This window comes from Coffea arabica, chromosome 6e (genome assembly GCF_036785885.1).
Source record: "Coffea arabica cultivar ET-39 chromosome 6e, Coffea Arabica ET-39 HiFi, whole genome shotgun sequence".
Classification (NCBI taxonomy): domain Eukaryota; kingdom Viridiplantae; phylum Streptophyta; class Magnoliopsida; order Gentianales; family Rubiaceae; genus Coffea; species Coffea arabica.
Window position 1 is genome coordinate 5,887,396 of NC_092321.1, and position 13,568 is coordinate 5,900,963.

Here is a 13,568-nt window from a genome sequence, read left to right on the forward strand (position 1 = left end):
TCACGGTTTCAAATTCAAGTTACTTACAAAATAAGAGTTGCTGCAATAATTGTTAGTTGTAACAAGCTTGCAATTACTTGCCATGATTTCAAACATCGGGAGTTTTTGAGCGGTCATTTCATATAATTTTCCCCCTTCATTGTTAACGTTCAAATTGCCAAATTATATATAATTGTCAAATAATGTAATTCGAACATTTTCTTACGGTGTAAATTTGGAACTCCATGTACAAATGTTCCGGTCATATAAAATCATGTTCTCATAAAAAATAAGTAATTTTTTTTTAGGAAAATGAGAATCCAAACAGGATGTGAGTGTCTCCAATGTTTAAGGCAATACAAGTCAAAACACAAATGCCAGGAACCAGGGACAGCGGCGTCTTACAGGGACATTTGTTTAGCTTTCGTACCCATGTTACGAAATTGTGTAGTTTTGGGCTTCTAATCCCGAATCACAATCATCAAGCAATTGATTATTTGGTCATAAGTAAAACTCTTCTAAATCATTGACATTAGGACTTGGTCCAATTAAAACAGTTGCTGAAATTTGGACAAATGGAATTGCCCCAACCGACTTGGTGGGTCCATGACCTTTAACTAACCAACCTCCGGTCCTTATCTTTTTCAGTGCATTTATTTGTTACTAGCCAGCGATGTGAACTAGCTACAGCCAAGAAATATTTAAAAGTAGTGTCAAAAGAACTATAACAGGTGATGGATGGAAAGATAGTAGACAAAGACCATTGATTAATTTTCTAGTTTATTGTCCTAAGGGTATATCTTTTATTAAGTTTATAGATGCATCGGACATTGTGACAAATGCAGAAAATTTGTGCAATCTATTTGTTGAAATTGTTGAAATGGTTGGTTCCAAAAATGTGGTGCATTTAATCACTGATAATGCTAGCAATTATAAGGCCGTAGAAACTTTATTAAATGAAAGATATCCAACTATTTGCTAGTCTCCATGTGCTGCCCATTGTATCAATTTGATTTTGAAGGATATTGGTGAAATGGGTACTGTTAAATCTCTAGTGTCTCTTGCTTCTTCAGTAACTATTTTTGTGTATAATCATAAATATGTTCTGAATTGGTTGAGAAAAATTGATGGGTGGAAGGAGATTATTCGTCCGGGGGAAACTCGATTTGTCACCACTTTTATTGCACTAAAAAACTTACATGATCGCAAAGACAGCTTACAAGCTTTAGTCACTAGTGGAGATTACAAAAAGTTCTTGAAAATGAACAAAGGAAGAGAGGTCAAACAAATTGTTTTGGATGATAGATTTTGGAATAATTGTTTGATTACAGTGAGAATAATGGGTCCTATTATTAGTTTGTGACACTGATGAAAGGCCTTCTTTGGGGTGTGTGTATGAAGGTATGTTTAGAGCAATTACTGGAATCAAGAAGTTGTTCAGGAATAATGAAAGGCTATATAAGCCTTACATTGATATCATCAATGACCGATGGGATAGGATGTTGAGGACAAATTTGCATGCTACGGCATATATTTTTAAATCCTGCTTTTCAATATGACACTGTCACATTCTCTACACATCCAGAAATTACAAATGGTTTGTTGGATTACATAGAATCAAAGGTGGATTGGTGCATTGAGGAAAATTTAACAAAAGAAATTGGAATGTATCGAGAGCGGGAGAGAAGTTTTGGCAGAAAACTTGCTATTCTTACTAGCAAGAAAGATAGACCAGGTAATTTATATTTTTCTAGCATTTAAATCTTTCTAAAATATATATCTAATTTGTAAATATTTTGTTTATATTTAAATTTTGAATATGACAGAGAATTGGTGGAAACTCTTTGGTTGTGATGCTCCCAACTTACAAAAACTTGCAATTTGGGTTTGAGTCAAACAGCTTCTTTTTCAGGATGTGAGCATAATTGGAGTGTTTTTGAACGTATTCATACTAAGAAAAGAAATAGGTTGGAGCATCAAAGGCTCAATGATCTTGTATATGTGCATTACAATTTGCGTTTGCAGTATAGGTATATGTAAATGGTTTATTTTTATAAATGACATTTCATTCTTTTTAAGAAAAATATTTTAGTACTAACTAAGTGTATATGTTGTATATATACGTATATATATATGTTGTAGGCATAATCAGCAAAAGAGATCGTATGATCCCGTTGATTACGAGTCAATTGATAAAACAGAATTTTGGGTGGTTGAAGAAGAACAAGAAGGGGAGCTTGATTATGAGAAGTTAAAGGAAGAGCTTGAAGAACCACCATTTCATGGTCAATGTTCAAATTTTGAACAACTTGAAGGTTAGTCTGACATAAATTATTAGTTTGATGCAAAAATAAAGCTAGTATGATATGATATTCAATTGTTGAATATGTATATAATTAAATATGCTGATTTTTTAGATGATGAAGATGAAGCAGAAGATGTTGATTTAGAAACATTTCAGTGTCGAAACTTTTTTAATGATGAAGATGAGGATTGGCATTAAATATTCAAATAAAAATTGGTATAGAATTATTTGTACTATTTTATTTTTATTTTTAAGATTTGTATCAGTTGGTGTGATGAAACTAATATGATTTTATACTTTTTATCACTTGTCAGTGATTCATATAATGGTCTTGGATGATGATGATGACTTGTCAATGTGGCTTTTTTTGAAGCTTTGTTGTCCCAGAATTATGAAGAAGATTATAAAAGCCTCAGAAATTGGACTCGTTTGGACTTTTGATTGTTTTCTAGACTTGTATTGTTTTTTGTTAATTCTAATATTTAGACAATTGAACATGTAAGTTTGATAACTATGTTAATTGTGTGTGTGTTAATTGTTGGATATTACTCTAATATTTATTGTGGTTCAGCATTTATATCTTATTATGTGCATAGGTGTGTGTGTCTATATATATATATATATATTTATTTATTTATTTATTTATTGAACCCCGATTGAACCGGTCCGATCGATTGAATCTCGACTCTTTCACTTTACCGGTTCGATTGACGGTCCGGGTTTGAAAACATTGGTTTAAGGCAATAGAAGTCAACACACAAATGCCAGGGACCAGGAACAGCGGTCTCTTACAGGGACATTTGTTTAGCTTTCGTATCCATGTTACGAAATTGTAGTTTTGGACTTCTAATCCCGAATCACATTCATTAAGCAATTGATTATTTGGTCATAATTTTAGTCAAAGTAAATCTCTTCTAAATCATTGACATTTGGACTTGGTCCAATTAAAACAGATGCTGATATTTGGACAAATGGAATTGCCCCAACCGACTTGGTGGGTCCATGACCTTTTAATCAACCAACCTCCCATCCTTATCTTTTTCAGTGCATTTATTTGTTACTAGCCATCGAGATACATGCGATGTGAACTTGCTACTGCCAGAAAAATTTAAAAGTAGTGTCAAGGCACTTTCTTTGATCTAGTAAAATTTGCGTACTTGTTAGTATTTAACAAAAGTATTTTTAGACTCTTTTTTCCCTTATAATCTATAATATAATAAGTTATATAAGTATTATCGTTTTCAAAAAAAAAAAGAAATACATATGATGTGCGCGTGACTCATCCAAAATTTTATTAGTTATTCAAAAATTAATGAAAATAAAAAGAAAAATAAAAGACAAAAGAAACATCATGTTAAAAGGAAAAAAAAATGAAAGATAAAAGAATTATTGATTGATGAAAGATCTTCCTTCCAACAAAACGTAACAAGTAAATCCATAATAGGCGGTATAATGATAGTATAGTAGCGGAATAAGTATTTTGTCATGACAGATGACAAATGAGTGAAAATTTTTAGAAGTTGTGTAATCTTTAGTAGTTTAGTTTGATATATAATGGGGGCGAGAAGGAGTTTTTTTCCTTTTTTTTTTTTGGATAAGACGTTTTGAAGTCGGATAGTTTAAGGAACTGTGGTATATATGCTTATTGATTAATAATTAATTTAAAGAGTAAAACTGAAATTAAAAAAATTACACTAAATTGTTTACGCCAAATCAAACTCCTACTCCTTTTGTGTTGTAGAGATTTCTTATTGGGGAATTAATGCTTTTATTAAGCCAAAAAATAAAAAGGAAAAGAGCCTGCTCATAGCTGCATTCTCTAAAACTTATTTAAAAAAAAAAAATCCCATAATTTGGACGATGTCATAAGATCACCGTCCTCATGGATCATTGATGTCTAGGCATCAGGCAAAAGCCCACGAATTGTTCTTTTGAGGAAAAAAAAGCCCACAAATTAGGAGCACAGTTTTCGTGGCCTGTCAACTTTCTCCCATTCCCTACTTGATCCAATTGGTTAATAAAAAGTATCTGCACAAAAAGCCCACCACTTGCGGCCATTTTCCTCTGTACATACAGTAGCTGTATTTGTACATCTTGCTATTTGGTGTATACAGCTACAAATAAACGCTAGCCATGCAATTCTACCATAGTTGCCAATTTTGCGTTTTGACCATTCCATCTTTTTAAGTTTTTGATTAAGGTCCATCCAATGTCAATTAGAGTGATTGATATTAGAAAACAATCAGAAATTAAGATTGGTTAATAGAACTTTTACTCTAAAAGATACTAGTTGAAAAATAGTGTACCAACGAGCCAGATAATTGAATTGAATGATAAGATATGTATTTGAATTTAAATCATCTCGCTTTAAAAAATATATAAAAAATACTAAATTACATGAGAAGTCCTTATCTCAAAGAACAGGTAAGTCTCAATTAATTTACGCTCTATGCAGCAATTAGACCCTTATTAATGCTATGAACTTTTGCGACACAAGAAGAATACTTTCGACCGAAGCAAGAGCCCTGTGAAATATATAACCAAGTTGGAAACCGACAAGAAAAAGCCTCAAATAGGATTCCGTACTACGCATCACACACAAACCCACCCCTATAAATTAGTCACGCACTCCCCCAATTCTCACTCATCTAGATGCCCCAAACTCCCCCACAAGTAAAGTAACAGCGACAAAATACTGACTTCTTCCTCTTCCTCTCCTTCTCTCTCCTTTTCTCTCTTTCCTCGTTCGATCGATCACTGCCCCTCACCATCTTCCCCAACGTCTGTTCCCCGGCCAACCAGAAAGATGTGTGCCACCGCCGTTCTCCGATCTCATGATTGCCTACGCAAACCCTATTACACTCGCCGAAACACCACTAGTCATAATAACCCGAACCCTTCCGGATCTCGCCGCCGAAAACGGAGCCCCACTGGCTTCGAAACTAACGTCCACGATGGATCTAGGATTGTGAACCCAGATCTTCGCAAAGCTCCTACCTCGACTTCTGTTGCTGCCAAGAATAATCTCGTCATGGGCCAAGTTAAGATCCTGAAACGCGGCGAACCGTTGCCAGTGAATGATGATGATAAGAATAATAATAATCGCACTGGCAGCAAGAAGGCCATTTCGACTCCAATTCCAGCGACGGCGTCTAAGAAATTAGGGCTTGTGGGTCGCCGCGATGAGGATGATTTGATTTTGTGTTCAACGGGTCGGTTGGGCCCGGAACCCGAGATGGTTCAGAAGCAAATTAGGGCTTCTGATTTTTACGCTGGATCGGGTCCCATAGTGGCTTCTCCTCCCCCGAGTTCGCTTCCCTTTCCTGCGTTCTTTTCGAAGAAGGAGAAGAAGTTTGATGAGGCTACCAGCGATCTGCTTCGTTTGTTGAGGCTTGATTTGCCGTGAGCCCTCCTTACTTCCTTTAAAGTATATTACTGAGTGAATGGACGACCCTTGTTATCTTATCCGAATTGCGTGGCTAATTCGTATGGAAGAAAGTGGATAGATCGGGTGGGTTATGCTTTCTTTATTCTTCCTCGATATTTTTTTGCCAAGAGGGAGATTAGAGGAAGTAAACAAGCTAATGGGGCAGTGTTGTTGCAGTCTACTTGCAGAGGAAAGCTAAGCAAAAATGTCGAGGGGTACTTTTGCAATCAAAATGGAGCAATCAAGGCCTTTACTTGTGTGTTTGGGTTTAGAGCAAATTTGTGCCTTTGGAGATTAAGTTATGGTACTCTATTAGTATAAAATTGTATATCCTTCTAGTCTAATAGCATTTAATGGTACTCCAATGGAATGGTAGATGATTGGACGGAAAAAGAAGTTATGTTATGTTTGTGGGATTTGGGGTATCTTACTTCCCCAAGCCTATGTGAAGTATTTAATAGGGCTTTTATGAATTTGTTTAACGTGATGTACTCTGGAGTTTAGTTGATGTGTTTAGCCCCTGTACTACTGATATGTAAGTTTTATCCAATTGCAATAAAAGTTCTTAGCTGTGAATATGAGTAGCTTGCCTTCAACTTAGTTTTTAAGTTCATAAGTTTTGGCTGATTAGATTGTGGTTGTGTAACTCATTATATCCAGTTTACAAATGAATGACGTGTGCCCTGTATTGTCAAACGTTTGTGGGTTTCGTTGTGTGGCAAGATCAAAGAAGAGTCTGAAAGCAAACGAAGCTTATGCGAAAAGATCTTGAATCTGGTTGAAGATGCAAATGAACTTTTGCTACGAAATGGTATCTCTAAGTTCCTGCAACTTTAGAAACAATAAAATAAAAGAAAAGAAAAAACGTAAAAGCCCAATGACTTGGTTTTTTCATTTCCTGAGACCAAAAATGGTTGGAGTTGATAAATTTCTATTATGAAGAGTTGCAGAACCTACCAGCAAATTGACATTAGTCTGTTGGAAGAGTTGACGTTTCATGGCATGTACTGACTTTCGGGTGAAGTAGTAAAGAAATCATGGTACCCGTCATTACAGGTATGTCTTTGCAATAAGCAAGTAGCATCTAATTTGTTTGTTTCTGATCTCTTTGAATATGTAGTTTCCTGTGAAAGGTAGTGTTTGTTGATATTGAAGTACGGACTCGACTTTGATGTTTTACATTGAAATTTTATGACCTTAATAAGCTCTTTATTAACTCAGAAATAGTATGTTCACTATGAGCACATGAAACTGCTGGATAGTTGGCATTTTAAGCGAAAGACACCTTTTAAACTTTTGTTTTGCTGTCTACTGAAATTTTTTTTTATTCTTAGATGTTTTAACATGAGGCTGTGCTGCTCATTTTGCTCCAATGCTAGTAGGTCTAATAGTGTTGCAATTTTTGGTAAGTCGGCAGTGCCCACTGAAAATGACCCTAAAGGTCACAATGTAAGTGTTACAAATTTTGTAATTTTGTTAAAGGCTCATTGACTCTGTCTTCATTTCTATTTCTGCATCCTAAGCACGGTTGAGATCAAACTGAATTTGTTGGAAGTTCATCTGTAGAGAAAAACATCAACGATATGTTATGTAGAATTTATCCACTGAATCTTGGTTTCTCATGATTTACCATGGATTGACACTAGACTCTCAAATATAGATCAAATAATCAGGTAAGCCTGAATATTTGGCTAGAGTCTTGTACATCATGAGAACTGGTTTACATTTTTTGGCTCCTTTGAATTGATTGAAACACAGGCCTACTTAATTTGGCACTCCATTACATGAAGTGCTTTACATAAATAAATTAATTGCTAAAACTTGGTATTTTCATGATGCATTTCTTTAATTGCTATGTTACACATGCCTTACTCTGCTCCATTCTTGGAAGACTCCAAATCCTTGGGGAGAACCCTCTTCCAAAACCAATGTTTTCTCCAGAGGAATACCATCTCCTCAATTGGAACACCCTTGGTTTCGGGTAGGAAAAGATAAACAAAGATTGTCATGATGGTAATCCAGCCCGCAAAGAAGAGGAAGATCCCAAACTTGAAGGCACAAAGGAGGGAGAGGAAGGACTGGCCTATTGCGAATGTGAAAAGGAGATTTACAGCTACTGTAATGCTTTGTCCAGCTGACCGAATTTCTAATGGGAATATCTCACTTGGCACGGTCCACCCTAGTGGGCCCCATGACCACCCAAAAGCTGCAACAAAGAGGCAGATCACAACTACCACCAAAATGGAGAAGCCTTTAGAGAGTTCCCTGTCACTGCCAAATTTTAGCCCCAAGATAATTGCTACTATGACCTGTTTCACCATGAGACATAGTAATCAATTACAGTATGAGGTAATTGTGAAACAACTGATTCGATAATTTATGGGTCACTTGTTTTTGCGCAACTTAATCTTTTTGAATAATGGTGTACTGGTTTGCCTTTTCCTGTGTATTAGTTTAGCATTGCAGGTTATACAAACACAATGATTTGGTCACCCTGCTGATTGGTGGCCCTTGATTGTGTGGATCAAAATGAATCTACATCTTGCCACCTTTTACTAACCTTTTACTAGATGGACAAACCAACAGGAGTTGTACTAAGAAACTTTTGCAAGTGAAATTCTTGTGAGGAAGGAGATTATGCTGCAAAGGCATATTCTTTTAAACCTTTTACTGATCTACATCTTGCCACCTTTTACTTACCTTTTACTAGATGGACAAACCAACAGGAGTTGTACTAAGAAACTTTTGCAAGTGAAATTCTTGTGAGGAAGGAGATTATGCTGCAAAGGCATATTCTTTTAAACCTTTTACTCTTATCATATCCTTGTGTTGTTTTTGGTGTTTTGGCATATTCTCCAACATAGATCTCTGCTACTTCTTTTTGAACTATTTTAGTTGGATGTAAAGGATTCCAGAGTTAAAAGATCATGCAGTGATATAACTATCTTTATAACAGTATGTGATTGCATTTTGCTACTCATTTTTCTTTCAGGTTTTCAATTTGCTGCCAACTGTCCAATTGTTGCTGTGCAGGATGTTGTTTTTCTTACCTGACAAATAATCATTTGTATTCCCCCACCGATCAGTAAAACTCTACGGCCCCATCTATCAACTGTAGCAATTGAAACTAATGTTGATGAAGCCAGAACTGCTCCAGTCACTGCTGAAGAATATAGAGAAGCATTGCCTGCAAAACCCATAGTCTGAAATAATACTGGGGCATAGAAGAGAATTGAATTTATGCCTGTCAGAATCTGGAAAGTTGGCATGAAGATAGACATTATTAACTCAGGTCTGTGCTTCTTCTCAAGAATTTTTCTGAAAGGATGCTCAATTGAGTTTGCAAGCTCACTTGCATCAATAATGTCTTGTAACTCAGCATGGACATTTGTTGTCCCTCTGATTTTTTCTAGAACTTTTTTTCCTTTTTCCTCTGATCCACGTTCAATTAGGCTGTTTGGTGTTTCTGGAAGTAGTATTCCTCCCACAGTCATTAAAATTGCTGGAGCAGCTGCCAGGCCAAGAGAGACCCTCCATCCCCATGGCCGTAGCTTCTCAGTGCCATAGTTGATCATGTTTGCTGTGAAGATCCCAAGAGTTGTTGCAAGTTGAAACATCATGTTGAGCCCTCCTCGGAGATGCGTGGGAGCCATCTCAGACAGATAAAGAGGAACAGCCTTACCAAAAACAAGAAGAAAAGGAGTTTGCAGCTCTGGTAAGTGTTTGGCAACGAAAAGTGGCATTATACCAACTTCATGTATGTAAGCATAAAAACAGGCAAGTGATACGCTAAAACTGCTATTCAAAGATTGGAATGTATATAGAGGTTTTTCCTTTTATTTTATTTTTGTAAATTGTGAAATTTGTAAGTAAACTTTATCTGCCATCTCTGGAGATTTGTTTAGAAGTCTCAAATGGCATTACTTTAGGAACTCCATGATAGATAGAGTTTCACATGCTATGCTAGTCTTTCTTGAAGTTAAAAGATGTTGGGTAAATTCACCTGATTTCCAAACCCAATGCCAAAACCAAGCATTATCCTTCCAAGAATTAGCATTGCTAGATTTTGAGCGGATGCATCCAAAGCTGCTCCAATTGAAAAGCTTATTCCACCGCAGATTATACTTCCGCGTCTACCATATTTCCTTGTAATTGGAGATGCCACCAGAGATGAGACCAATCCCGCAAGATAGAGAGAAGATGTAAACGCTGCTAGGCCCTGGTTGTTGTACTTGCAGTAGTTGTTTTCATGGGCATGCATCTTATGTCTATAGACTATCGGAAAGAACTTAGAGAGAAATCCATCCATGGAAGTTACTCCTCCTGTGCAGAGCAATTCACAAGGTCAGGTTTCCTTCATCAACTTCCCATTAGTCAGTCGTGTACACTACTTCGAACGACATGTTTTCTGGTCTTTTTTGGACTTAAATTAAAAAAAAAAAAGGAAGAAAAAGGTAATATTGTTAGAATCAGCACTTCTAGTTGTTATTGATTTATGAAGTAGTGCATTTCTTTTGTTCTGCAAATCATTCTACTGTACCATCTTGTCTTTAACGAGTTCTGGTTATGTGTTTTAGCGACACCTTCAAGAGTGGTTGACTTTGAAACATAGGAAGGAATTGTAACTATAAATATAAATGATCAGGTCTTCCTGCTGCAGCCTTGTTTAGGAAACAAAAAGCAAGTTTGTGGATCATCTCTTAATATCCAAGTATGATATAATGAAATTCGGGACTCCGATGGTAGTAATTTGAGAAATTACTTCTTATCTTCGATATCTCTGATATAAACATGTAAAGAAATCATTTGCTACAGAAGAACATCAAATAGAATATGCAGCTTTAACCGTATGGTGAACTCGAGGATCCTGATTCCTGACCCTATTTTTGTTTCTGCAGTTAGGCTGCCTTTATCCCTGTTTATTCGCAAGAGTCAAAAAGAAATTCTTTTGATTGTGCTGAAAATGATGGTGTACTGTTGGGAACTTGAAATTGCAAGTTCTTGATGTACAAAAAAGATTTACCTGAAATTCCGATGTCATATCCAAAGAGCGACCCTCCAACGGCAGCAACAATGCAAGCGACGAGTACATAAGCTGTGACCCTCCCTTGGTACTGCTCTGCTCTCTCCTTGGACACACCTGTGGGAGCTGACGAGCCACCAGCCATTGCCGAATTTCTTCCTCTCACAGTTTTAGCACAGAAAACAATGAAGGGGGAACTGTTCACTCAGGAATGGGGGAGATCGTCGTCTTCATATGCTTGTTTGTTTATATAACCGAACTGCGGTTGACTTGCAAAGTTTCCAGCTAGTATTTTGTAGCTCCTACTTTAAACTCTTAAAGAATTGTTGGCCATCATCTTGGGAACTGTGTCCTCTCTTTGTTCAACTTGAACCGGTGTGCTTTTCTCTGTCTCTTTTTATCTGTACCCCGGTCCCCGGCCACTGGAGTATTGGTTTACTCTGTACAAGTCTGTATCTGACTATATTAATAAGTGTATGCAAGTTGCGAAGAATCCAGTTAGGCCCGTCGGCTGTCGATAATTGAATATTCTTAATTGTCAGTTTGTGCTGTCAAGTGTTTTGAGGTGGTGGGAGTTTCATGGTATTTGACTTTGTTTGCACCTTACATTTCTCCCCGGTACGCGCCAAATTGTGACATTGGATTTGGACTCCTCCTAAGAGGGGAGGACCTCTTCTCCTTCTTCTTGAGATGTTTCCCATCGGAATTTTTTGGTACGCTCAGGCGATATGAAATACGTGTCAGTATGTCATTCAGACGCATCATTGATTCATATGTTCGTCTTTTATACCGCCACGTCATTGACATTCATGTGTTGTAGGTTGAAAAAAAAATCTTTTTTTTTATGAGTAAATTTTATATATACTAATGATATATATATTATTACACTTGAATATATGATATATATATAAAATTTAAAATTTAAATTTAAATTTAATTTATATGTTATATATTTAATGATAAAAAATGTATACATTATCAATGTATAAAAAATTAATCTTTTGGATAAATATGCAATGTGATATTATCTGGTCAGCACTCTTTAGTCTTTCAAATCGTCTGTCTAAAAAACTATAAACTGCTGGCTCTAGAAGCCCGCGATGCTAAAAATCTGCTAACTTGGTTAGTGCGTATTAATGGCGTGCATAATTATCAGCTTTTATAGTAAAAAAAAACCATACATCAGTAACACCTACCATTTGCTGTAGAGTGGCGCACTTTTCCAGATTAGAGGTTGTCATGGACAAGTACTCATGATTTCTGACTCAGAAATTCTGAGAATCCGCATTGATTTGTGTACTCATATTATGGTGTATCTACGAGCTTTTTGGTGCGGTTGCTTTTTACTTGTATTTAATCACTGTTCCATGCATGCATCGAAGTAGGCACGATGAAGCCAGGAATTATATTATATTTCCATGGAGTTGGAGGAATGCATTTTTGGTTCTCCATGCGTGGCATTTGTGTGTTTTATTATTTCTAAAATTTCAGCAAAAAATAAATCTAGTCCCTAATAATCAAAGAGATGTAAAATAATCAGCTTTTTTTTTTTGTTGGTTCTTTCTGTGTGTAGTTATTATCATTTTTGGATCTTCTATACGTTTGTTTCAAAGATGGGTTTTGATTCTTGTAGGCTTTTCTGTTCTGGCGGGGAACTTTACTCTCTGTTTTATACATAACTGAACAAAAAAATACCATCATCGCATGCTGCACAAAGTTCTGGAAACTCTCTTCTTTTCATTTTACCCTTTTGTTTTTCCCCACTTCTTGTCTTGTGGAATAGAACTATAAGAAGAAGGGGAATGAATGAATGAATGAATGGATGAATGAATGATCAAACTGACACAAGGGAGGTCTGTTATGTTATGAAGAGACGCTGCACAAGCAATCTTTCAGAAAAATACTACTCCTAAAAGACAACTCATGCATCATTTGCATTCACATCAGAAAGCATCGACAGGCTCTCTGGTTTGTTGGGTAAATTGGAGCAAGCACGGATTACGTGGGAGGCCCGGAACCAAGATGATCGACTTGTATGTATCAATTCTATATATTTTTATTTTTTATTAATTAAAGTGGACATCAGCTGTGATAATAATCATAATCATAATAATGTGTCTGGGTTTTGAATGATAAAAGCATAAAGAAAAAAAAATCATTAGATTTTATGTAATTAAATGTACCAGACCAGAGAGTGGATGCCAGGCATTAATTGCGATCTGCAGGTCTAAGAAGTTTTTATTTATGAAAGGGAAGCAGCGCACTTGAAACGAATGCTGCTTTCCATATTTGTGTCTCTCACCCAATCAGCATCACGTATTTGGCAAAGGTGTCCAATCTCAATCTCACCAGTTAGCTAATTGATCACTAAATAAAAAGTTTTCTTTTTTTGGTTGAAGGATCACTAAATAAAGTTAACACTTTAACATGACGACCTAAGTCTCTTGAGGGTAGTTTAACCTTGCCCGGGGCAGTGGGTTCTAAGTTTAAGCCTAGTAGAAGCTGCTCTGTTTGGGGGTTCAGTCCCACATCGGGGTTGTTAGGGGGGTTGGAGTAGTATATTAGTCTCTTGAGGAACCACAAGAGTTATCGGCTTTTGTGGTTTCCTCGGGGTTTCGGTTAGTTTATTACACCAAAAGTCATAACTCTTTGGTAAAAAAATAACATGACGACCAATGACTACGATGCAGAAGAAAAAATGGTTTGAAGTCTTTAATTGATTCCAAATTGGTCGTCATCAGTAATCACTCCCTTGTCAACGAATTCAAAGCCCAAGTAATTACTACTTTCTTTACTTTTCCTTATGAAAGGCCCCTCCGGGCTACTTGCATTCT

At 36.4% G+C, this 13,568-nt stretch overlaps 2 protein-coding genes and 1 long non-coding RNA gene across 3 annotated transcripts; 2 read left to right on the forward strand and 1 right to left on the reverse strand.

The window, feature by feature from the left end:
- The first annotated feature begins 5,090 nt into the window (after nt 1-5,090).
- On the forward strand, nt 5,091-5,690 carry LOC140003833 (uncharacterized). Its single transcript, XM_072055735.1, has one exon. It carries the CDS (start codon nt 5,091-5,093, stop codon nt 5,688-5,690), a length of 600 nt encoding a protein of 199 aa, XP_071911836.1.
- Nucleotides 5,691-7,272: 1,582 nt separating this feature from the next.
- On the reverse strand, nt 7,273-10,879 carry LOC140009409 (sugar transport protein 7-like). The gene is made up of 4 exons (XM_072054767.1): nt 10,735-10,879; nt 9,715-10,034; nt 8,762-9,388; nt 7,273-8,020 (listed from the first exon to the last, which is right to left on the reverse strand). Exons 1-4 carry the CDS (start codon nt 10,877-10,879, stop codon nt 7,580-7,582), a joined length of 1,533 nt encoding a protein of 510 aa, XP_071910868.1. The 3' UTR covers nt 7,273-7,579.
- Nucleotides 9,287-11,275, forward strand: LOC140009410 (uncharacterized). The gene is made up of 3 exons (XR_011816813.1): nt 9,287-9,426; nt 9,830-10,055; nt 10,610-11,275. It is a non-coding gene; the product is annotated as an uncharacterized lncRNA (long non-coding RNA).
- The last annotated feature ends 2,293 nt before the right edge of the window (nt 11,276-13,568 follow it).